The sequence below is a fragment of the Salvelinus alpinus genome, chromosome 24 (genome assembly GCF_045679555.1).
Source record: "Salvelinus alpinus chromosome 24, SLU_Salpinus.1, whole genome shotgun sequence".
NCBI lineage: Eukaryota > Metazoa > Chordata > Actinopteri > Salmoniformes > Salmonidae > Salvelinus > Salvelinus alpinus.
The window spans coordinates 18,384,111-18,409,529 of NC_092109.1; the positions used below are offsets into that span (position 1 = coordinate 18,384,111).

General features: G+C 44.6%; 1 protein-coding gene across 2 annotated transcripts; it reads left to right on the plus strand.

The window, feature by feature from the left end:
- The first annotated feature begins 158 nt into the window (after positions 1 to 158).
- LOC139551785 (G2/mitotic-specific cyclin-B1-like) lies at positions 159 to 3,551 on the plus strand. Of its 2 annotated transcripts, XM_071363121.1 has the most exons (9): positions 159 to 291; positions 537 to 671; positions 773 to 880; positions 1,025 to 1,207; positions 1,305 to 1,463; positions 2,176 to 2,412; positions 2,655 to 2,795; positions 2,940 to 3,050; positions 3,175 to 3,551. In XM_071363121.1, the coding sequence occupies exons 1-9, from the start codon at positions 271 to 273 to the stop codon at positions 3,277 to 3,279; spliced, it is 1,200 nt and encodes a 399-aa protein (XP_071219222.1). In that variant the 5' UTR covers positions 159 to 270; the 3' UTR covers positions 3,280 to 3,551. The 2 variants fall into 2 exon arrangements, with proteins under 2 accessions (XP_071219222.1, XP_071219223.1); XM_071363122.1 differs by lacking the exon at positions 2,176 to 2,412.
- The last annotated feature ends 21,868 nt before the right edge of the window (positions 3,552 to 25,419 follow it).

Sequence of the window (25,419 nt, forward strand, 5' to 3'; positions counted from 1 at the left end):
AAGTGCCTTTGTTTTCAACTGAAACAAAATGTATTTTTCTTATTTATAAGGAGGCGGAAGTCTTAAAAAAAAAGATGAATTCTGTCGTCATTACTGGTTGTCCTAGGAACGCATTCTAAGCGGCTGCATATCATCCAATCAGATGACAATGAATTTGGGAACGCAGCGAATGAGATTCGAGTAAGCCTGCATTTAAACCACGGTCATTCACCCTTTGGTATTGTACAGATCAGTGTATTCTGTCTTCAGCAAACCAACTCATCTTTCGAAATGGCTCTCCCTATGACCAGAGTAAGTTTTATATTTTGCGGAATTTCTCGTTGTTGTAATGTAGTCGTGGCATTTGATTCATTTTTTCTATGCATTAGTTTAGAATTTTTGGAGCTCAAATGGCGATGAGGGAATCGCCTCGTGCATCTGCAAAAATGTTTCCTTCTCGTGACATTCTTGCGTACTGTAGTCATTCAGAGTTCGATATCCCTTGTTTTATTTGACTGTGAATCAATCTAGCTACATGGTTTCTTTTATTGCGGTAGAGTCGTCTGGCTTCCTCAGAGAACCAAACTACTCTGCCGGGAAAGGCTGTTCTGGGAACTAAGCCTACACTGAGACAACGAGCGGCGCTCGGCGAAATCGGAAATGTTGGAGTCCCCAGACAGACTCTGAAAAAGGTGAGATTCCGGAAAAGTTTTCTCTATGTATGGCTTACGATCTAGTTGCCATGTCTTTATTTTTTTTTGTACTAAAATACTGCGCTTAAATTATTCTACAGAATGCAAAGGCAGAAACCACTAAGGTGGTTGACAGGAAGACCAGCACGCGGGCTGAGAAGGCCCAGGTGGTTCAAGCACCAAAAATAGTAGTTTTTCCCCTTGTTCAGGTGAGACTTCTGGGGTGATGGGCAATAATTTGTCTGCTTCATATTTTTGTTTGCCTTCAATCTGCTCAACTCTCCATTCCCGTTTTGGACCTTGTTCACCACTACACCCCATATTGAATATGAACGTTGGGTGCTATCTGACAGGTTTTGCCTGAGCCAATGTCTCCCACACCTATGGAGACATCTGGCTGTGTTCCCAACGAGCTGTGCCAGGCCTTCTCAGATGTCCTACTTAATATCAAGGATGTAGATGCTGATGACTATGACAACCCCATGCTCTGCAGTGACTATGTGAAGGACATCTACAAATATCTCCAGAAACTTGAGGTTGGTGTTCTGAAACGGAGTAACTATGTCCAGCAAATGCATTATCTTACTGCATGTGCCTGTTGCATACATGACCCTCTGTCATCTCCCCTTGCAGATTGATCAGGCTGTCAAACCCAAATATCTGGAGGGACAGGAAATTACAGGCAACATGCGTGCTATCCTCATCGATTGGCTTGTCCAGGTCCAAATCAAGTTCCGCCTGCTGCAGGAGACCATGTTCATGACTGTGGGAATCATTGATCGCTTCCTTCAGGTAATAAGTCAGTGGCATTTTTCCCTTGACCAACTATATCCTAGACATCCTGATCTGAAACTATTTGAAGTGTTGTGGGAATTTATTTTCACCCCTTTATTCCTCCCCAATTTCGTGATATCCAATTGGTAGTAGTTAGTCTAGTCTTGCTGCAACTCCAGTACGGATTCGGGGAGAGGCGACGGTCTAGAGCCATGCATCCTCCGAAACACAACCTAGCTGCACTGCTTCTTGACACAATGTCCATCCAACCTGGAAGCCATCCGCACCAATGTGTCGTCGGAAACACCGTACACCTGGCTACCGTGTCAGTGTGCCCTGTGCCCGGCCCGCCACAGGCGTTGCTAGTGCTATGAGACAAGGATATCCCTGCCGGCCAAACCCTCCCCTAACCCGGATACCGCTGGGCCAATTGTGCGCTGCCTCCCGGTCGCGGCCTGCTGCGACAGGGCCTGGACTCGAACCCAGAATCTCTAGTGGCACAGCTAGCACTGTGATGCAGTGCCTTAGACCACTGCGCCACTCGGGAGGCCACGTGGTGGGGAATGTAGCAGACATATCATTTAACCCGCTAGTAGGCTTTATTTTTTGCCAATCCAGCATTTCAAGTTGGGGCAGATCAACAAAATGGGTTTGACAGAACCACAAATAATTTGCTCTTATTACTATGTGTGTGTGAAAGGTCCCAATTGATTGACATCTCGTTCACCAGGATAACCCACTGCCCAAAAAGCAGCTCCAGCTTGTTGGTGTGACAGCCATGTTCATTGCCTCCAAATACGAGGAGATGTACCCTCCGGAGATCTTAGACTTCGCCTATGTTACCGACCAGGCCTACACCACTGCACAGATCAGGGACATGGAGATGACGATCCTAAGGGTGCTCAAGTTCAGCTTTGGCCGTCCTCTCCCCCTCCAGTTCCTCAGAAGGGCCTCAAAGATTGGCGAGGTATGCCAACCCCCTTCAATACTGACACCTCCATTTGTGTTGCTCTCCAACCCTGTTCCGAAAGAGCTACCTTCCTGTAGGTTTTTGCTCCAACCACAGGTGTAACTTAGTTTATCAACCAGCTAATTATTAGAATCTGGTGCACTAGATTAGCCTTAGTGCAGAAATCTATAGGACTGTAGCTCTTTGGAAGAGGGTTGGACAGCCCTGTCCTGTATTCACACCAATTAAAATCTCTCCAGGTGACTGCTGAGCACCACACCCTGGCAAAGTACTTTGTGGAGCTCACCATGGTAGACTACGAGATGGTGCACTTCCCTCCCTCCCAGGTGGCCAGTGCAGCCTTTGCCCTCACCCTGAAGGTCTTCAACTGCGGTGAATGGGTAAGATGTCATCAGTTTATTCAATTCTCTTAACTTTTCTGAATGGCATCCACCATTTTGTAAGCTTTCCTGACCAGTGAAACGAGGACATTGTTCATTATTGCTTAAGTCTTCTTACTTGCTGTATTTCCGTCCTCACCCCAGAGCTCCACACTACAGCATTACATGAACTACACAGAAGACAGCCTGGTCCCTGCCATGCAGCACATCGCAAAAAATGTTCTGAAGGTGAACGAGGGACAAACTAAGCACATGGTGAGTATCATATAAAGTACTGCCTCTTGCTTTGTGAATGTCACTATACATGCACCAATGATTAGCGTTCAAATGATTCTACGAAATTGCCCATGTCCCCCTGATTTTTAACTCTTTGTTTCAGACGGTTAAGAACAAGTACTCTAGTCAGAAGCAGATGAGAATTGCCACTATTTCACAGCTTAAGTCTTCATTGATCAAGGACCTTGCAAAACAACTCACCCTATGAGATGCCTGCTGGCGCTATGTGCTGCTTGTACTGTACAGAATGTATGACTTATGTGATTTTTATTTTTTTTAGTAAAGTCTTAACGATTGTGGGAGAAATGTTAGTGTTGGAAGTGTATAGCTTGTGTTCCAACACCTGGGTGTTGGACTTCCTGGTAATTAAATGCATTGACCTAAAGTGGGTAAGTTCTACCTGGCCATCAATGTAACTTGCATGTATGATCAAGACTGTATATTCATGTAATGTCAATAAACATTTTATAAACTTTTAAATTATGCTTTTGTTTAATACTTTGATTTTGAAGGTATTCTTATTGTAATACTTAATCTTGTCCACTAGAAGGAGCTAGTGCTTTAGTTGCTGTCTTGGCAATTTCATGTGATGTGCAGCTAGTTTCCTTTATTGGTGCTTGCATGGCACATTTACAATGCCATTTTCTAGCTATCACTTGAACATCTGCCAAAGAGCACAAATTCTGGTAGGCATTCAACTGCTTGCGTAATGACATTTTGACTGGCTTAGAGGAAATGGCAACTGAGTATGGCCGGTGTTCACATGCATTAGACACTCAAGCTGTAAGGCTGCTTTTTTTGGGACATGGTTGGGCTGACCCAGTTGCTCAGAGCTGCTCCTTTTCAAGGCCTCTCACTGCACTCTAAGGAGCATCTGTACAGACATTATTCAGGTCAGATCTATTCTGCTGTTGGTCAGCCTCTGGTCCATCTCATTAAGTCCTCTGCTTTTGTAACCCCAAAAATGGAAGGGTCTGGATCTGAACCCAAGGTAACAATGACCTGGTAATCCCAAATGTGTTTTACAGGGTTAGCCATAGAACTGGAGCGAATTGGTGTTCAGTGCCTTGCTCAAGGGTACCTTGCCTATTTTCACCATGTCTGCTCAGGTATTCAAACCAACCTTCGCTTACTGGCCCGACTAACCGCTAGACTACCTGTAGTATAAACTGTTCATGAATCTTTATTCCCCAAGGATGTAGATCTTTCCATTGATCTGTATCCTCTACAATTACATTTGTTGTTCAACCTTCAAAAGAAAAACACGTGTCTTAGCCTAACAGCCATTCTGAGTTTAGCCCACCCTCTGAACCCACATTAAATCAAATTTCAAATCAAATTTATTTATAGCCCTTCGTACATCAGCTGATATCTCAAAGTGCTGTACAGAAACCCAGCCTAAAACCCCAAACAGCAAGCAATGCAGGTGTAGAAGCACGGTGGCTAGGAAAAACTCCCTAGAAAGGCCGAACCCTAGAGAGGAACCAGGCTATGAGGGGTGGCCAGTCCTCTTCTGGCTGTGCCGGGTGGAGATTATAACTGAACATGGACAAGATGTTCATAAATGACCAGCATGGTCAAATAATCACAGTTGTCGTGGGTGCAGCAAGCCAGCACAGGAGTAAATGTCAGTTGGCTTTTCATAACCAATCATTAAGAGTATCTCTACCGCTCCTGCGGTCTCTAGAGAGTTGAAAACAGCACGTCCGGTGAACAGGTCAGGGTTCCATATCCGCAGGCAGAACAGTTGAAACTGGAGCAGCAACACGGCCAGGTGGACTGGGGACAGCAAGGAGTCATCATGCCAGGTCGTCCTGAGGCATGGTCCTAGGGCTCAGGTCCTCCGAGAGAGAGAATTAGAGAGAGCATACTTAAATTCACACAGGACACTGGATAAGACAGGAGAAGTACTCCAGATATAACAGACTGATCCTAGCCCCCCGACACAAACTACTGCAGCATTGAGACTGGAGGGGTCAGGAGACACTGTGGCCCCATCCGATGATACCCCCGGACAGGGCCAAACAGGAAGGATATAACCCCACACACTTTGCCAAAGCACAGCCCCCACACCACTAGAGGGATATCTTCAACCACCAACTTACCATCCTGAGACAAGGCAGAGTATAGCCCACAAAGATTTCCGCCACGGCACAACCCAAGGGGGGGCGCCAACCCAGACAGGAAGACCACGTCAGTGACTCAACCCACTCAAGTGATGCACCCCTCCTAGGGACGGCATGAAAGAGCACCAGTAAGCCAGTGACTCAGCCCCTGTAATAGGGTTAGAGGCAGAGAATCCCAGTGGAGAGAGGGGAACCGGCCGGGCAGAGACAGCAAGAGCGGTTCGTTGCTCTAGAGCCTTTCCGTTCACCTTCACACTCCTGGGCCAAACTACACTCAATCATATGACCTACTGAAGAGATGAGTCTTCAGTAAAGACTTAAAGGTTAAGACCGAGTCTGCGTCTCTCACATGGGTAGGCAGACCATTCCATAAAAATGGAAATCTATAGGAGAAAGCCCTGCCTCTAGCTGTTTGCTTAGAAATTCTAGGGACAATTAGGAGGCCTGCGTCTTGTGACCGTAGCGTACGTGTAGGTATGTACGGCAGGACCAACTTGGAAAGATAGGTAGGAGCAAGCCCATGTAATGCTTTGTAGGTTAGCAGTAAAACCTTGAAATCAGCCCTTGCCTTAACAGGAAGCCAGTGTAGGGAGGCTAGCACTGGAGTAATATGATCACATTTTTTGGTTCTAGTCAGGATTCTAGCAGCCGTATTTAGCACTAACTGAAGTTTATTTAGTGCTTTATCTGGGTAGCCGGAAAGTAGAGCATTGCAGTAGTCTAATCTAGAAGTAACAAAAGCATGGATTAATTTTTCTGCATCATTTTTGGACAGAAAATTTCTGATTTTTGCAATGTTACGTAGATGGAAAAAAAGCTGTCCTTGAAACAGTCTTGATATGTTCGTCAAAAGAGAGATCAGGGTCCAGAGTAACGCCGAGGTCCTTCACAGTTTTATTTGAGACGACTTTACAACCATCAAGATTAATTGTCAGATTCAACAGAAGATCTCTTTGTTTCTTGGGACCTAGAACAAGCATCTCTGTTTTGTCCCAGTTTAAAAGTAGAATGTTTTCAGCCATCCACTTCCTTATGTCTGAAACACAGGCTTCTAGCGAGGGCAATTTTGGGGCTTCACCATGTTTCATTGAAATGTACAGCTGTGTGTCATCCGCATAGCAGTGAAAGTTAACATTATGTTTTCGAATGACATCCCCAAGAGGTAAAATATATAGTGAAAACAATAGCGGTCCTAAAACGGAACCTTGAGGAACACCGAAATGTACAGTTGATTTGTCAGAGGACAAACCATTCACAGACACAAACTGATATCTTTCCGACAGATAAGATCTAAACCAGGCCAGAACTTGTCCGTGTAGACCAATTTGGGTTTCCAATCTCTCCAAAAGAATGTGGTGATTGATGGTATCAAAGGCAGCACTAAGGTCTAGTAGCACGAGAACAGATGCAGAGCCTCGGTCTGACGCCATTAAAAGGTAATTTACCACCTTCACAAGTGCAGTCTCAGTGCTATGATGGGGTCTAAAACCAGACTGAAGCATTTCGTATAGATTGTTTGTCTTCAGGAAGGCAGTGAGTTGCTGCGCAACAGCTTTTTCTAAAATTTTTGATAGGAATGGAAGATTCGATATAGGCCGATAGTTTTTTATATTTTCTGGGTCAAGGTTTGGCTTTTTCAAGAGAGGCTTTATTACTGCCACTTTTAGTGAGTTTGGTACACATCCGGTGGATAGAGAGACGTTTATTATGGTCAACATAGGAGGGCCAAGCACATGAAGCAGCTCTTTAAGTAGTTTAGTTGGAATAGGGTCCAGTATGCAGCTTAAAGGTTTAGAGGCCATGATTATTTTCATCATTGTGTCAAGAGATATAGTACTAAAACACTTAAGTGTCTCTCTTGATCTTAGGTCCTGGCAGAGTTGTGCAGACTCAGGACAGCTGAGCTTTGGAGGAATACGCAGATTTAAAGAGGAGTCCGTAATTTGCTTTGTAATGATCATGATCTTTTCCTCAAAGAAGTTCATGAATTTATTACTGCTGAAGTGAAAGCCATCCTCACTTGGGGAATGCTGCTTTTTCGTTAGCTTTGCGACAGTATCAAAAATACATTTTGGATTGTTCTTATTTTCCTCAATTAAGTTGGAAAAATAGGATGATCGAGCAGCAGTGAGGGCTCTTCGATACTGCACGGTACTGTCTTTCCAAGCTAGTCGGAAGACTTTCAGTTTGGTGTGGCGCCATTTCCGTTCCAATTTTCTGGAAGCTTGCTTCAGAGCTCGGGTATTTTCTGTATACCAGGGAGCTAGTTTCTTATGACAAATGTTTTTAGTTTTTAGGAGTGCAACTGCATCTAGGGTATTGCGCAAGGTTAAATTGAGTTCCTCAGTTAGGTGGTTAACTGATTTTTGTCCTCTGACGTCCTTGGGTAGACAGAAGGAGTCTGGAAGGGCATCAAGGAATCTTTGTGTTGTCTGAGAATTTATAGCACGATTATTGATGCTCCTTGGTTGGGGTCTGAGCAGATTATTTGTTGCGATTGCAAACGTAATAAAATTCTGGTTTAGCCTACCCTCTGAACCCACATTCTGGTTTAGCCTACCCTCTGAACCCACATTCTGGTTTAGCCTACCCTCTGAACCCACATTCTGGTTTAGCCTACCCTCTGAACCCACATTCTGAGTTTAGCCTACCCTCTGAACCCACATTCTGAGGTTAGCCTACCCTCTGAACCCACATTCTGAGTTTAGCCTACCCTCTGAACCCACATTCTGGTTAACCTACCCTCTGAACCCACATTCTGGTTTAGCCTACCCTCTGAACCCACATTCTGGTTTAGCCTACCCTCTGAACCCACATTCTGAGGTTAGCCTACCCTCTGAACCCACATTCTGAGTTTAGCCTACCCTCTGAACCCACATTCTGGTTTAGCCTACCCTCTGAACCCACATTCTGGTTTAGCCTACCCTCTGAACCCACATTCTGAGTTTAGCCTACCCTCTGAACCCACATTCTGGTTTAACCTACCCTCTGAACCCACATTCTGGTTTAGCCTACCCTCTGAACCCACATTCTGGTTTAGCCTACCCTCTGAACCCACATTCTGGTTTAACCTACCCTCTGAACCCACATTCTGGTTTAGCCTACCCTCTGAACCCACATTCTGAGGTTAGCCTACCCTCTGAACCCACATTCTGAGTTTAGCCTACCCTCTGAACCCACATTCTGGTTTAGCCTACCCTCTGAACCCACATTCTGGTTTAGCCTACCCTCTGAACCCACATTCTGAGTTTAGCCTACCCTCTGAACCCACATTCTGGTTTAACCTACCCTCTGAACCCACATTCTGGTTTAGCCTACCCTCTGAACCCACATTCTGGTTTAGCCTACCCTCTGAACCCACATTCTGGTTTAACCTACCCTCTGAACCCACATTCTGGTTTAACCTACCCTCTGAACCCACATTCTGAGTTTAGCCTACCCTCTGAACCCACATTCTGAGTTTAACCTACCCTCTGAACCCACATTCTGAGTTTAGCCTCCCCTCTGAACCCACATTCTGGTTTAACCTACCCTCTGAACCCACATTCTGGTTTAACCTACCCTCTGAACCCACATTCTGGTTTAGCCTACCCTCTGAACCCACATTCTGAGTTTAACCTACCCTCTGAACCCACATTCTGGTTTAGCCTACCCTCTGAACCCACATTCTGAGTTTAACCTACCCTCTGAACCCACATTCTGGTTTAACCTACCCTCTGAACCCACATTCTGGTTTAACCTACCCTCTGAACCCACATTCTGGTTTAGCCTACCCTCTGAACCCACATTCTGAGTTTAACCTACCCTCTGAACCCACATTCTGGTTTAACCTACCCTCTGAACCCACATTCTGAGTTTAGCCTACCCTCTGAACCCACATTCTGAGTTTAACCTACCCTCTGAACCCACATTCTGAGTTTAACCTACCCTCTGAACCCACATTCTGAGTTTAGCCTACCCTCTGAACCCACATTCTGGTTTAACCTACCCTCTGAACCCACATTCTGGTTTAACCTACCCTCTGAACCCACATTCTGAGTTTAACCTACCCTCTGAACCCACATTCTGAGTTTAGCCTACCCTCTGAACCCACATTCTGGTTTAACCTACCCTCTGAACCCACATTCTGAGTTTAACCTACCCTCTGAACCCACATTCTGAGTTTAGTCTACCCTCTGAACCCACATTCTGGTTTAACCTACCCTCTGAACCCACATTCTGGTTTAGCCTACCCTCTGAACCCACATTCTGAGGTTAGCCTACCCTCTGAACCCACATTCTGGTTTAACCTACCCTCTGAACTGACATTCTGGTTTAGCCTAGCCTCTGAACCCACATTCTGGTTTAGCCTACCCTCTGAACCCACATTCTGAGGTTAGCCTACCCTCTGAACCCACATTCTGAGTTTAGCCTACCCTCTGAACCCACATTCTGGTTTAGCCTACCCTCTGAACCCACATTCTGGTTTAACCTACCCTCTGAACCCACATTCTGAGTTTAGCCTACCCTCTGAACCCACATTCTGGTTTAACCTACCCTCTGAACCCACATTCTGAGGTTAGCCTACCCTCTGAACCCACATTCTGAGTTTAGCCTACCCTCTGAACCCACATTCTGAGTTTAACCTACCCTCTGAACCCACATTCTGAGTTTAGCCTACCCTCTGAACCCACATTCTGGTTTAGGAACAATGTCACCTTGCTTTATTTCAGGCACTGTAGTGAATATCTTTGCTCGGGGGCTCCATTGCAAGCAAAGCTGTAGAATAAGACCTTGAGTATTCTCAAGAGGAATATGAGGATCCCATTAAAAGAACAGGTCTCAATCCGTCCTGGAGCAAGCAGCGTCAATTACAATTGATCACATCAAGCTAATGGACACAGCAGAGGCAAAAGTTATCACTTTAGCCCATCCACAGCTGAGGTTCAAGGGAACATTGTTCCATGAGACCCCCAAGAGGATTCTCAGAGAGCTAATGCTGTCCACGGCCACCTGTCATCTCACAGAGTTCCCTCTGTATCCGTCATGATCACAGACCATCATTCACAGATCTGCTGACAGCTCTCAACCTGTTTGTTGGACAACAGCTTGGCAACATACTGTGATTAAGCTGTCACCAACTGAGCAATATTACAAAGATAAGTTTTTATTTGGCATTGAAAACTTGGTTTATTGTAGTTTGTTGTACAGTTCACATTGCGAGTTAACATTGCAGCACTCAGAGAAATATGAATCTGTTGCAGAATTAAAAAACAAAAACATTGCTTTAGTAAATTGCTTTAAGATCACAATAAATGCAAAGTGGGGAAAAATAAAATAATCTCCTTCAGAAAACAAATAGCTTCTCAGCCTATTTTCTTTAGCCTACCTTCTGTCATCATAAGCATAAGGGGATGTTACTTAAAGAGTGTCTATAGGTTCATCTTTTCAGCTCTACTGTACCTTCTGCTGCTCTCCATAGGGACAGATGCTAATTAGTCTCAGTTACACTGGAAAGCTGTTCTTTTAAACCCAGACCCATGCTGAGAACTCATGCTTGAAGGCTGAGGTCATGACTGGCCAGCCAGATCAGTTTACAAGACAGATTCCTCCTGTGGAGCTTGAAGCCGTACGGTTGAAGCAGCCTGGAACACTGGATTTTTGGCCTTTTGTTTTTTTTGTGGAAGTTTCATGGAGATGACATAGTGGAATAGCAGATAGAAAAGAGGAGTGACCACTCAACCGTAGTGTTGAATGACCGCTCTCTCATTACCCTGTGTGCTATTGTTTGAATATTGAATAACAACCATATACCATATGTCAAAACTGTATTTATGATTCGTGAAGAATTACATCAAATTACACACTCTCTGATGACAGCTTGAACGCAGCTTTGGGATAATCCTTATTCAAACATATTCAATCAACACTAAGGCACAAAAGCTCATGCCATATTCTGTGTTTATTCAAGCCCTCCTCAATAAATGAATTCAGGAGTCAGCATTGAGGTCCAGAAAGAATGGAAAACTTGGCCTCAGAAACACCTTTCAAATTTCTGAGATACATAACTCACCCAAAGTTGAATTGTCCAAGACCAGAGTCAACAGTTTGGAAGTGTTTCTCAGTCTAAACATTATCCGAGATGGTCAGGACTTAACAAGTGCACCCTTCAAAATGAGTTAATACACATTCTCAATTCACATCCACTGTGCTTGCATGTCTCAATTCAATAATGACAAAGTCAAACAAACACAACGCCACAGCTGTGATGTTAGGGGGTTTTGTGGGGTACTAATAGGTCTGCAGCTGGCAACCGGACTGAAGTCTCTGGCCCTGAAAGTGAAGCACAAATAAACACAGGGGCATTCATTTTCACAATTTATAGATTTTAAAATAAAAATTTGTGTGCCTCCTGAACTTTACCAACCTTTGCTGCTCAATGGCACATGAAGGAAAGAAAGGCTCCTATTGTGGCATGAACACTGGTCTGTTTCAACCAGGTGTGAAAAGGAATCACTCATTGGTTCATTCCAATTTAGTGAGTGGAACACACAGGTCCAGTGTGGCTTAGTTGGTAGAGCATGGAGTTTGCAATGCCAGGGTTGTGGGTTTGATTCCCATGGGGGACCAGTATTAAACATTTATGCACTCACTACTGCAAGTTGCTCTGGGTAAGAGCATTTGCTAAATGACGTAACCTCTCTGTGTAAGAATTGAATGGCAACAGCTCTTTCATCTTCTTTATCCAACCAAGTTCATACCCTCACATTTGTTGAACAGCCTGTACAACATGAATCCTTACACTGCGCATTGTCTGACTAAGCCAAACCCACTCAGTAAATTAAAAGGTTGAAATTGTTTGTTGGATGCCTTTGCTCAAAGAACTGAGAACTTCCCAATTCATCTGACTTTGTAACCATACACAAGATACACTGGTAACATAGTATTTGTATATTAATTGCCTTGTCAAAATGGCAAAGCTGCCATTGCATGACGTTGATGATAGTTAGCTTTATATTTGATCAGTCAAATCCGATAAATTGTAATACCCTTTTTTTGCATTTCTATCCATAGAAATGTGATACATTGACACTGTGTTGTTGTGCTAGAGCCTGTTATGTAAGTTAGCATTTTACTCCATTATTATCATGAGTTGAATCAAACCCTTCTAAAACATAGGATACAACAAGATTTTTAGCAATAGGGATAAAAAAAAAAGTGTTCTTCAGCTGTCCCATTGGGTTTCATGAAGAAACCCTCTGTGGAAAATGCTGTTCAACCAGGAAGGAAGTGCAAAATCTGACAGAAAATGGCAGATTTCCAAAACATATCATTCTATACTATCAGTCTATCCCCACCATGTCCTGTACTGTAATCTATGCTCAAGATAGCTCCACTCTTGATTCCCAAAACCATATTTCCACCCCAATCCCTATACACAATTTATTAATACCAGACTGGTTATATTCCAGACTGACTTAGACACGTACACCACAATACGAAGGAGCTATTGGCTCTGACTTCGTAGGATTTCAAGTCTACCCAACATTGAAACCATAGTGTAAAAGTCCCCAGATGTAGCCGGAAGTCTATGGGCAGATATTAGAGTGACGTTAAGATTCTGTATGATTACTCTTTCATCATGTGGCTAGAGCAGGCTGCAAGATGCTGTAATTTGACCTCGGTAAGTCAGTCAGCCAAACCAAAACTTCTCCAGTCATGTTATAAATCCTCAGTGGTGTGTAGGGAGGAGGGGGAGGTTGCTGCTGACACATTGTAAATCTACCTCTGGGGTCACTTGGCCGTCTCCTTCGTTTTTGTGAGTGTGTGTGGCAGTAGATTCCCCGAGAAGGCCATTGCACCTGGACACTGTTCCTGTGAGTGTGTTCACCTCTCTACCAATCAAAATGCATTCTTTAGAGAACAGCTGTCCATGCATCATCATAATTCAATCATGACTTTGATTGTGTTTCAATTAACCGGAATGAGATAACATATGCCTATCCGTTACCTGTTTCCTTACCTAACATGATGGAGAATTAAATTGATGAATATGTCCATGTAAAAAAAAATGTCAGTAAAAGTTTACTAGCATCAGCTGGGATGACCTAATTGTAAGAGCAGTGTGTTTGTGTAGTGAATTTGTAACGCAGAGCTCGCCAAAACACTGTGTGGACGCACATTGCTGAGTAAGCATATCCATAAATTAGAATGGCATGGAGCCTCACTTTTCTTTTACTTTCACCTTACAAGAACGGTAGGCAATTCCCTTCAAGAGACAATCCATTACTATCAACATGATTAAGCTCTTGAGATTTTCTATATCTCTCATCATTCTCTTAGAAATTACCTTGAGCTTCTATCCCAATACGTCCCACTAACTCTGTGTTGTTGTTGTTTTTGTCGCACTGCTTTGCTTTATCTTGGCCAGGTCGCAGTTGTAAATGAGAACCTGTTCTCAACTGGCCTACCTGGTTAAATAAAGGGGAAATAAAAAATAAATAAATCAACTAATAAACAATTCCCTCAATGACTCTGAGTTTGCAGTGGATAGTATAGAGGTAGCCTACTATGGGCTCTATTCAATCAGATCTGCTTCAGCCGACATCCGCAAGGTGGTTGTTTTGGCTGTGTTCGGAGGTGGAATTGCATTAGACCTTACAAATCCATAAGTGGCTCCCGGCATTATACCTAAACCGAACATTGCCATTGGGTGCAAATAGTCACATTGATAGAAATCCCATGCAGCCTTTTTAACAAGTTCGAACACTGGAATGTGAGATGTAAAAAATATTTAAAAAATAAATGGAGCCATACAGGATGGCCGTTGTTATGCAAGCTCATTGGCAACTTAGCAACTTAGCTTTTGTAATTCTTTTGTTGTGTATTTTTACTTTATTTTCTCGAAATGTATCCTCTATCATTTCTTACAACCGACAAGAACTTTTGAGCATCAGATCGGCAGTTACTTACCTCAATTCCGGCTTCAACTTCGACTCATCTGCTCTGGGCTCTTTCTGTAATTCCGGCCAATTTTCGGGCTACCCAAGAGGAAACGACGACGTTACAGAGGCAAGAGAGGGGGATCCTGGCGAGATTAAGTTGAAGGGAAAACCGACCACCTCTTCCCTCCATTCGCGGATTTTCTACCAACGGGACTCTCGAAACTGCAATATTCTCTGCTTTTCTGAAACATGACTCTCGGACAAGATACACCACATGGCTTTCCAACTCGATAGACTCTCAATTCACCATCCCGACAGGACAGTGGAGTCGGGGAAATCGAGGGGGGAGGGGTTAGCCTCAAACCGCAACTGGTTTGCTGACTCGAGCTTGGTGGAAGTGCCAACCCATTGTTCAACCGTCTTCGAATACCTGATGGACAAATGCCGATCCTTTTACCTCCCGAGGAAGTTTTCAGCTGTTACCGTAACTGTTGTATACATTCCACCTCAGGACAAGAACAGGCTGGCACTTAACGAACTGTACGAGGCTATAACCAAGCAGAAAAACTTACTTCCAGAGGATGCTTTTCTGGTTGCCACAGATTTTAATTCTGTGTCATTAAGGCACGTGATGCTCAACTTCCATCAACACATTTCTCTCACTACTAGGGGCGATAACGTCCTAGATTATTGTTATTCTACCCACAAGCAAGCATACAAGGCCCTCCCTCGTCCTCCATTCTGTAAATCAGATCTCCGTACTCCTGCGTACATCGCCACAACAGATCCATACACAACGCAATGTCAATTGCACTCCACAGTGCCCTCACCCACCTATAGAGGAATACCTATGTGAGAATGCTGTTCTTTGACTATAGTTCAGCGTTCAACACCATTGTCCCCTCCAAGCTCGTCACTAAGCTTAGGACCCAGGGACTGAACTCCTCCCTCTGCAACCGAATCCTGGACTTCCTGACTGGCCGACAAGACCCCAGGTGGTGAGGGTAGGCAACATCACCTCCGCCACGCTGATCCTCAAGACGGGGCCCCACAGGGGTGTGGGCTTAGCTCCCTCCTGTACTTCCTTTTCACCCATGACTGCGTGGCCACGCAAGACTCCAACACCATCATCAAGTTTGCTGACGACACGACGAAGGTAGGCCTGATCACCGGCGATGATGAGACAGCCTACAGGGAGAAGGTCAATGACCTGGCCGGAACAACAACCTCTCCCTCAACGTCAGTATTACCAAGGAGCTGATCGTGGACTACAGGAAACGGGGACGAGCACACCCACATCGATGGGACTGCAGTGGAGCAGGTCAAGAGCTTCAAGTTCCTCGGTGTCCAAATCACTAAGAACTTAAAATGGTCCAAACATTCGTGAAGACAGGACCTCTTCCCCCTCAGGAGGTTGAAAAGGTTTGGCATGGGCCATCAAATCCTCAAAAAGTTCACAGCTGTGCCATTGACAACATCTTGACTGGCTGCATCACTGCTTGGTATGGTAATAGCACCGCCCTCAATCGCAAGGCGCTACAGAGGGTGGTGCTGACAGCCCAGTACAACACTAGGGCCACTAGTGTTTCCACTTCACAATAACAGCACTTACAGTTGACCGGGGCAGCTCTAGCAGGGCAGAAATTTGACGACCTGACTTGTTGGAAAGGTGGCATCCTATGACGGTGCCACGTTGAAAGTCACTGAGCTCCTCAGCAAGGCCATTTTATTGCCAATGTTTGTCTATGGAGATTACATGGCTGTGTGCTCGATTTTATAAACCTGTCAGCAAAGGGTGTGGCTGAAATAGCCAAATCCACTAATTTGAAGGGGTGTCCACATACTTTTGTATATATAGTGTATATCCTGATGCCTAATCACCTTAACCCTATACATATCTACCTCTATCGATCAAGTATCCTTGCACATTGTAAATATGGTGCTGGAACTGACCCTGTCTATTGTATGCTTACTTATTTTATTGTGTTCTTCTTATTTTTATATCTTGTGTGTTTTGATCTACCTTGTTATTTTTAGTGTTACTGTCACGGATTCCTCTGGAACATTCATTGTGCACACCTGCCCCCTATTCCCACTGATTGTATTTGTATAACGTGCCCTTTGTTCACCATGGTGCTGTCGATTATTGTTACTATGACCGTACCTGTGCTGTGTGTTTTGGCGTTCGTGCCCTTGTGGATTGCGCAGATGATTACGGGTCTCGTCCCGTGTGTTAATCATTGTCCGCTAGTGTTATTTATTCGAGGTACTCTCTCTCTACGCTCTTTTGTTTGGGTTTCAACCCTGTGTTTTTGTTACGTGTTCCTTTGGTCTTCGTCCGCGTGCCTTTACACTGCACGCCGTAAAATGCGGCGTAATAAAAAAAATATATTACGCGTTCTTGCGCCTGTCTCACGAATCGTTCATACCAGCGTGACAGTTACATTGTTATTGATCACTGCCATGTTGGGTTTAGAGCTTGCAAGAAAGGCATTTCACTGAACTTGTGCATGTGACATTAATATTTTACGTAATCTACACCTCGATTAGGATGAAATCCTCATTATTCAATTTAAAGGTATTTTCAATTTAAGCGTAATTATTTCTATACAGCCGACACTTTTTCGCTCTGAACATCGGGCCAGTGGGATGGATGTGGCTTTGTGACAATGATTGCAAGAACAGCTGCTTACCAGGTTAAACGCAGTTCCACCTCCTACACCGCCAAACATCCTCTATGCAGGTGTCTGCTATCACTAGATCTGATTGAATCTAAGCCTTAACCCTCTACACTGTAGAGTCTACAGTCTAAGCCCTGTCTAAACTGGGGAGGGGGGGTTATACTAAGCTATATGGAATTGTTTTAAGAAGTTAATAGCAATGATCATTTAGCTATTTGATTTTGAATTTTAAGACCCTGTGAAGTATAAAAAATAATATTTCAGACAATTATTTGATACTTTTAAAATTTTATTTTACTGCTATTAGCTCATACAAACGCATTGAATAACTGATTAACTACATGGAAAAACAGATAGTTCTCCCAAAAAAATCTAAAGGAAGTTTGTTCTGAAGTGTCTGTCCTATATCTGAGAGCTGTATGAAAGATCAGGATTTGTATTTTATTTTTTTGGCACTAAACTGTCTCCATGTATACTTCCATTCATTTAAAAAAAAACTGGTACCAGGAATCTTAAGACAAGTCTTGTGATGCCTTGGGTACGTGTTCGTGAGAGTCTCACCTTTCCATAGAGGGGTCATATTAGTGTGTAACCCAAAGTGTTCAGACACTACAGACAGAAGTTGGCAGATGAGCTGTACCGACTTCAGACGAGTACACCGTGGTGTTCCTGAGAGTCTCATCTTTCCATAGAGGGGTCATAATAGTTTGTAGGCCAAACCATTCGGATGTTACAGATGATTTTGTGAGAAGACTCTGTCTCTGTCTTACAACCAAGAGCTTCTGGATATCAGAACAGCGATTACTCACCTCGAACTAGACTAAGACTTTTTATTTAATGAGTCGGACGCGAAGGATATACTGCTTCTCCGAGACCAGGCCCAAATCCCCATCGTTCGCTTGAAGAAAAGATGGAAATTCAAGGTCCAAATCCCTGTCATTCACATGAATAAAGGAGATACCGGGGGCGGAGATCAGGGTGCCTTGTGAGAATTCGTCGGCGAGTGGGGAACCCACCTCTGCCATCCGTTCTACTAACCAACGTGCAGTCACTGGAGCATAAACTGGATGAGCTCCGTTCGAGACTATCCTAGGAATGGGAAATCAAAACTGTAATATCTTATGTTTCACCGAGTCGTGGCTGAACGACGATACAGATAATATACAGATGGCTGGGTTTTCCATGCATCGGCAGGAGAGAACAGCTAAGGGGTGGTGGTGTGTGTCTATTTGTCGGTAACAGCTGGTGCACGATGTCTAATATTAAGGTAGTCTCAAGGTATTGCTCGTCTCAGATAGAGTACCTCATGAAAAGCTGTAGACCACACTATCTACCAAGAGAGTTTTCATTTCAGCCCTCTATTTTCCTCCACAAACGCTTGACACTAAGACGTCACTCAACAAGCTGTATTAGGCCATAAGCAAACAAGAAAATGCTCATCCAGAAGCGGCACTCCTTGTGTCCGGGGACCTCAATGCAGGCAAACTTAAATCTGTTTTACCTCATTTCTACCAGCATGTCACATGTGCAACCATAGGAAAACAAACTCTAAACCACCTTTACTCCACACACCGATATGCGTACAAAGCTCTCCCTCACCCTCATATTTTTGTATATATTTCAATCTCTTTTTCCATGTTTAAATTAAATATACCTTCCGGCAACCCGCCTCACCCAATGTGATGCGGATCTGCTATTTAGTCATTGTTAGCGGCCTTTACCTCTAGCTCAGACACCAGCCGCTTTTTCCCTGGATAATACCCGCCAGTCTGCACAGCGCGATATCAACCCTGAGAATTCCGGACTGCTTTTCTCCGCCATTACTCCAGATCATCACAGCTAGCTAGCTGCTACCGAGTGACCCAGCCCCGAAGCTAGCCTTTGAGCCAGGCCCATCTCCCGGCCTGCTCAGTGGACCCTATGATCACTCGGCTACACAGCTGATGCCTCCCAGACTCTTCACTAACACGACTAGAAGCCACTACATCGCTGGATTCCTGCCGTAAGCTCTGGACCTTTGCATCAGATCATCGCAACTATCTAGCTGTTACCGAGTGTCTATAGTGGCTAATGCCCTTGTCCCGAAGCTAGCACCAGTTAGCCTCGAGCCAGGCTAGCATACGAAATTACTCCACCTACAATACCTCTTTTGCCAATTGGCCTGGACCCTTTGTCGACACGAAGCCCCGCCGATCCAAAACATCTGGTCTGCCGACGTAATTCCGTCCGATGTGCCCTCAACCGGCCTTTGTCGGATGTCGGTGAAGACGCTTCTGCTAGCCCCGGCCTGCTAACTTTATGAACAGCGTGTCTCCCGCTTGCTTGTGTAGTAACGACTTCCCTGTTTCATCTATTGCTGTTCACTGGACCCTATGACCACCTGGCTACATAGCTGATGCCTGCTGGACTGTTCATTAATCACGGTATTCCATTTTGTTTATTTTGTTTATCTGTCGGCCCCAGCCTTCGAATTCAGGCCCTGTGTGTAGTTAACTGACCCTCTCTGCCCATTCATCGCCATTTTACTGTTGTTGTCTTAGCTGATTAGCTGTTGCTGTCTTACCCGTTGTCTTAGCTAGCTCTCCCAATCAACACCTGTGATTGCTTTATAACTCGCTTTAAGTCTCTCTCTAATGTCAATATGCCTTGTATACTGTTTAGGGTAGTTATCATTGTTTTATTTTACTCCGGAGCCCCTAGCCCCACTCAACATGCCCCAGATACCTATTTTGTCCCACCTCCCACACATGGGGTGACCTCACCTAGCATAACTAGTGCCTCCAGAGATGCAACCTCTCTTATTGTCACTCAATGCCTGCGTTTACCTCCACTGTACCCGCACCCTACCATACCCCTGTCTGTACATTATGCCCTGAATCTATTCTACCACGCCCAGAAATCTGCTCCTTTTATTCTCTCTCCCCAAAGCACTAGATGACCAGTTTTGATAGCCTTTAGCTGTACCCTCATCCTACTCCTCCTCTGTTCCTCGGGTGATGTGGAGGTTAACCCAGGCCCTGTGTGTCCCCAGGCACTCTCATTTGTTGACTTCTGTAACCGTAAGAGCCTTGGTTCCATGCATGTTAACATCAGAAGCCTCCTCCCTCAGTTTGTTTTACTCACTGCTTTAGCACACTCCGCCAACCCTGATGTCCTTGCCGTGTCTAAATCCTGGCTTAGGAAGGCCACCAAAAATTCTGAGATTTTCATCCCCAGCTACAACATTTTCCGTCAAGATAGAACTGCCAAATTAATCTCTCCAGAAATAAGTCTCTCACTGTTGCCGCCTGTTATAGACCGCCCTCAGCTCCCAGCTATGCCCTGGACACCATATGTGAATTGATTGCCGCCCATCTATCTTTAGAGTTTGTTCTGTTAGGTGACCTAAACTGGGATATGCTTAACACCCCGGCCGTCCTACAATCTAAGCTAGATGCCCTCAATCTCACACAAATCATCACGGAACCCTCCAGGTACAACCCTAAATATGTAAACATGGGCACCCTCATAGATATTATTCTGACCAACTTGCTCTCCAAATACACCTCTGCTGTTTTCAATCAGGATGGTCAAATGACCACCCCTCATCACTGTCAAACGCTCCCTAAAACACTTCCGCGAGCAGGCCTTTCTAATCGACCTTTCCGGGTGTCCTGGAAGGATATTGACCTCACCCCGTCAGTAGAGGATGCCTGGTTGTTCTTTAAAAGTAATTTCCTCACCATCTTAAATAAGCATGCCCCTTTCAAAAAATGTAGCACTAAGAACAGATATAGCCCTTGGTTCACTCCATACCTGACTGCCCTCGACCAGCACAAAAACATCCTGTGGCGTACTGCACTAGCATCGAATAGTCCCTGCGATATGCAACTTTTCAGGGAAGTCAGGAACCAATACACACAGTCACTTAGGAAAGCAAAGGCTAGCTTTTTCAAACAGAAATTTGCATCCTGTAGCTCTAACTCCAAAAAGCTCTGGGACACTAAAGTCCATTGAGAATAACATCACCTCCTCCCAGCTGCCCACTGCACCGAGGCTAGGAAACACTGTCACCACCGATAAATCCATGATAACTGAGAATTTCAATAGGCATTTCTCTACGGCTGGCCATGCTTTCCTCCTGGCTACTCCAACCCCGGCCAACAGCTCCACACCCCCCGCAGCTACTTGCCCAAGCCTACCCAACTTCTCCTTCACCCAAATCCAGATAGCAGATGTTCTGAAAGAGCTGCAAAACCTGGACCTGTACAAATCAGCTGGGCTAGACATTCTGGACCCTCTCTTTCTAAAATTATCTGCCACCATTGTTGCAACCCCTATTACTAGTCTTTTCAACCTCTCTTTCATATCATCCGAGATTCCTAAAGATTGGAAAGCTTCCGTGGTCATCCCCCTCTTCAAAGGGGGTGACACTCTAAACCCAAACTGTTACAGACCTATATCTATCCTGCCCTGCCTTTCTAAAGTGTTTGAAAGCCAAGTTAATAAACAGATCACTGACCATTTCAAATCCCACCGTACCTTCGTGCAATCTGGTTTCCGAGCTGGTCACGGTGCATCTCAGCCACGCTCAAGGTACTAAACGATATCATAATCGCCATCGATAAAAGACAGTACTGTGCAGCCGTCTTCATTGACCTGGCCAAGGCTTTCGACTCTGTCAATCCCCGTATTCTTATCGGCAGACTCAACAGCCTTGGTTTCTCAAATGACTGCTTCGCCTGGTTCACCAACTACTTCTCAGATAGAGTTCAGTGTGTCAAATCGGAGGGCCTGTTGTCCGGACCTCTGGCAGTCTCTTCGAGGCAAGCAACACTGAAGCATGCATGAGAGCACCAGCTGCTCCGGACGACTGTGTGATCACGCTCTCCGTAGCCAATATGAGCAAGAACTTTAAACAGGTCAACATTCACAAGGCTGTGGGGCCAGATGGATTACCAGGACATGTGCTCAGAGCATGCGCGGACCAACTGCCAAGTGTCTTCACTGACATTTTCAACCTCTCCCTGACCAAGTCTGTAAACCCTACATGTTTAAAGCAGACCACCATAGTCCCTGTGCCCAAGATTGCAAAGGTAACCTGCCTAAATGCCTACCGACCCCTGCAGCCATGATGTGCTTTGAAAGACTGGACATGGCTCACATCAACACCATCATCCCGGAAACCCTAGACCCACTCCAATTTGCATTCCGCCCCAACAGATCCACAGATGACGCAATTTCAATCTCACTCCACACTTCCCTTTCCCACCTGGACAAAAAGGAACACCTATGTGAGAATATTGTTCATTGACTACAGCTCAGTGTTCAAAACCATAGTGACCACAAAGCTCATCACTAAGCTAAGGACCCTGGGACTAAACACCTCCCTCTGCAAGTGGATCCTGGACTTCCTGACGGGCCACCCCAGGGGTACCCTTCAGGGGTGCGTGCTCCTGAACTCCCTGTTCACCCACAACTGCGTGGCCAAGCACAACTCCAACACCATCATTAAGTGTGCTGACAACACAACAGTGGTAGGCCTGATCACCGACAACAATGAGATAGCCTATAGGGAGGTGGTCAGAGACTTGGAAGTGTGGTGCCAGGACAACAACCTCTTCCTAAACGTGAGCAAGACAAAGGAGATGATCGTGGACTACAGGAAAAGGAGGGCCGAACACACCCCCATTCACATCGACGGGGCTGTAGTGGAAGAGGTTGAGAGCTTCAAGTTCCTTGGTGTCCACATCACCAACAAACTATCATGGTCCAAACACACCAAGAAAATTGTGAAGAGAGCACGACAATGCCTTTTCCCCCTTAGGAGACTGAAAAGATTTGGCATGGGTCCCAAGATCCTCAAAGTTCTACAGCTACACCATCGAGAGCATCCTGACCGGTTGCATCACCGCCTAGTATGGCTACTGCTCAGCATCCGACCGTAGTGCGTACAGCCCGTTACATCACTGGGTCCAAGCTTCCTGCCATCCAGGATCTTTATACTAGGTGGAGTCAGAGGAAGGCCCAAAAAATTGTCAAAGACTCCAGTCACCCAAGTCATGGACTATTCTCTCTGCTACCGCATGGCAAGCGGTACCGGAGCCCCAAGTCCAGGTCCAAAAGGCTCCTTAACAGATTCTACCCCCAAGCCATAATACTGCTGAACAATTCATCAAATGGCCACCCGGACTATATGCATTGACACTCACGCCCCTTTGCTTTTATCACTGCTGCTACTCACTGTTTATTATGTATGCATAGTCACTTTACCCCTACCTACATGAACAAATTACCTCGACTAACCCGTACCCCTGCACATTGACTTAGTACCGGTACCCTCTGTATATAGCCTCGTTATTGTTATTTAATTGTGTTACTTATTTTTTACTTTAGTTTATTTTGTACATATTTTTGTATGTGAGCATTTCATGGTAAAGTTCTACTCCTGTTGTATTCGGCACATTTTTTATATTTTTTCATTTGAACCTTTATTTAACTAGTTAAGAACAAATTCTTATTTTAAATGACAGCCTACCCCGGCTAAACCTGGGCCAATTGTGCACAGCCCTATGGGACTCCCAATCACGGCCAGATGTGATACAGCCTGGATTTGAACCAGGGACTGTAGTGACTCTTGCACTGAGATGCAGTGCCTTAGACCGCTGCGCCACTCGGGAGCCCAAATTACATTTGATTTGATTTTATCTTGTTGAAAAAAGTAATCTCCTTGCCATGAGGATGTTATGTGTGGATTTTGTCACAGATGGCTCTTCGCTCAGACAAGGAAATGAATGGTAAATTACTCGGTGTGAATCATCACGAATAACTTTTCTTATTGTCTGTTTTGCAGCCAACATCTGTTCATTGGTAGGCCTATTCAACAGAATATGGGAAACTAATTCACCCCAATTAGAAAAGTATTCTAGAACTGTTTCTTTCACTGCCACCAATGCTCTGTAGTTAATCTTATCCTATATAATCATCTGTCCAGCGCACCCCCAGTCCTTTTCAACAGAAGTGCTGCTATTGATTAAATTAGTCAATAAAGGCTTGTTTCTCCCTACTACTATCATACTAATGCACTTACAGTGAATGTCTCAAGCAGCCTTGCAGGCCAGGTTATAAAGTGCACCAGAGCTCCTAAATTATTCACGAGCCCCTTCACCAGCCGATGCCTCCTTTAGAGATGGGCGGGTAGTGGGCGATGATGTCACACAGCCCCGTGGAGCCAGACAAGGGCACCTGACACTGAAACTGAATGATTGATCCAGCTGTGGAACGCACCCCGCCACAGTATCCTGGCGCAGTCTTTAGAGATGGGCATTCAACTCCCTTAGGTCGTATCATTACAACCGATGTCCAGGACATGAATGAAGGACTGTAGAGGTGTCAATTGAAAAGTTATGTAACCCCATTTAATTCGGTCAGACGAGAGAATGGGAAAATGTTACGGGATTTTAAAGCTTTTGTCACAAAGGGGGCCATTTATGGGGAGATAAATGACAGTGAAATCTGAATTGATATTTCATATTCCAGTCTTGGACTCCAATAAAGGGAACTTGTGACCATTTATTTAATCTTTAAAAAACAATACATCTCAGATGGAGATTACAGAGGACATCTGACAGCATCGGTTTTATTCAGCCTGTTCTATAAGTGCTACATCAACAGGGTTGTAAGTGGCTAAGCCCAGACAGAGTAAATGTAGGTTATTACCCATAAAATAGCATTCATAACAGCACACATCTAAAGTAAACATTCTTGTGCTCGACACAGAAATTGAGAATAGACTAATTTGAAATCATCCATTTGACCGGATGTTTAATCCCACAGCTCAGAGAAACTCATCTACCTTCAAGAGACACTTTGAGAGGCCCATCGACTTGTCTTCTCAGGATTGCAACAGCTTTTGACCACTCATCAATAACTATTAAAACTAGCCCACTGAGCAAAAACTGGTTGAATCAATGTTGCTTCCATGTCATTTAAAAACAATTGTGATGACGTTGAATCAACGTGGAATACTGAATGGATTTACAAAAAATGATCAACGTAAGGGAATTTCATCTTTTTTTCACCCAACTTTTAACCTAAATCCAATGACATGGTGAAATGTTTTGTTTATTTGACGTTGAATTCACGTTAGTTGAAAACTCAACCAAATGTAAATCGAAACTGGATGTTGAAATGATGTCTGTGCCCAGTGGGACCCTGGTTCATAACAGGCCTTTTGTAATGTCCATGTGTCATAAAAGCTAAAGCACAACAGACTGGCTTCCAATTTGCTTCAGCATTAGCCAGGACTGTTGTCGTTGTAATGCCAAACAAGGCAGCGACGGTTGAGCTGGCTCTGACTAAAACAGACAGGCAAATCCAGAATATACCCAGCCCTCAGTCCAGGTTTAAAAACATGATGAAACAAGCATTGCATATTTTAAGAAAGTGTGGGGTATTTCCGCTCTCCTGCTGATCTGCTTCTCTCTCATTTCTGGGAAGTCCAGCTGAAGGTATACACATTAGAAACACTGTGGAAAATCAACATATTCTACAACAAAGCCAAGAGCGAAGGGATGACATTGCCAATTTAAAAGCTATCTCTCTGCTCTGAAATAAGTGCTTCAGGAGTGCTGGAAAG

Bases quoted from the DNA above. Each gene is read 5' to 3' on its own strand.
- LOC139551785 (XM_071363121.1), top strand. From the start codon at position 271: ATGGCTCTCCCTATGACCAGA. The intron at 292-536 runs GTAAGTTTTATA...TTATTGCGGTAG, and splicing joins TGGCTCTCCCTATGACCAGA to AGTCGTCTGGCTTCCTCAGA. The intron at 2,413-2,654 runs GTATGCCAACCC...AAATCTCTCCAG, and splicing joins GGGCCTCAAAGATTGGCGAG to GTGACTGCTGAGCACCACAC.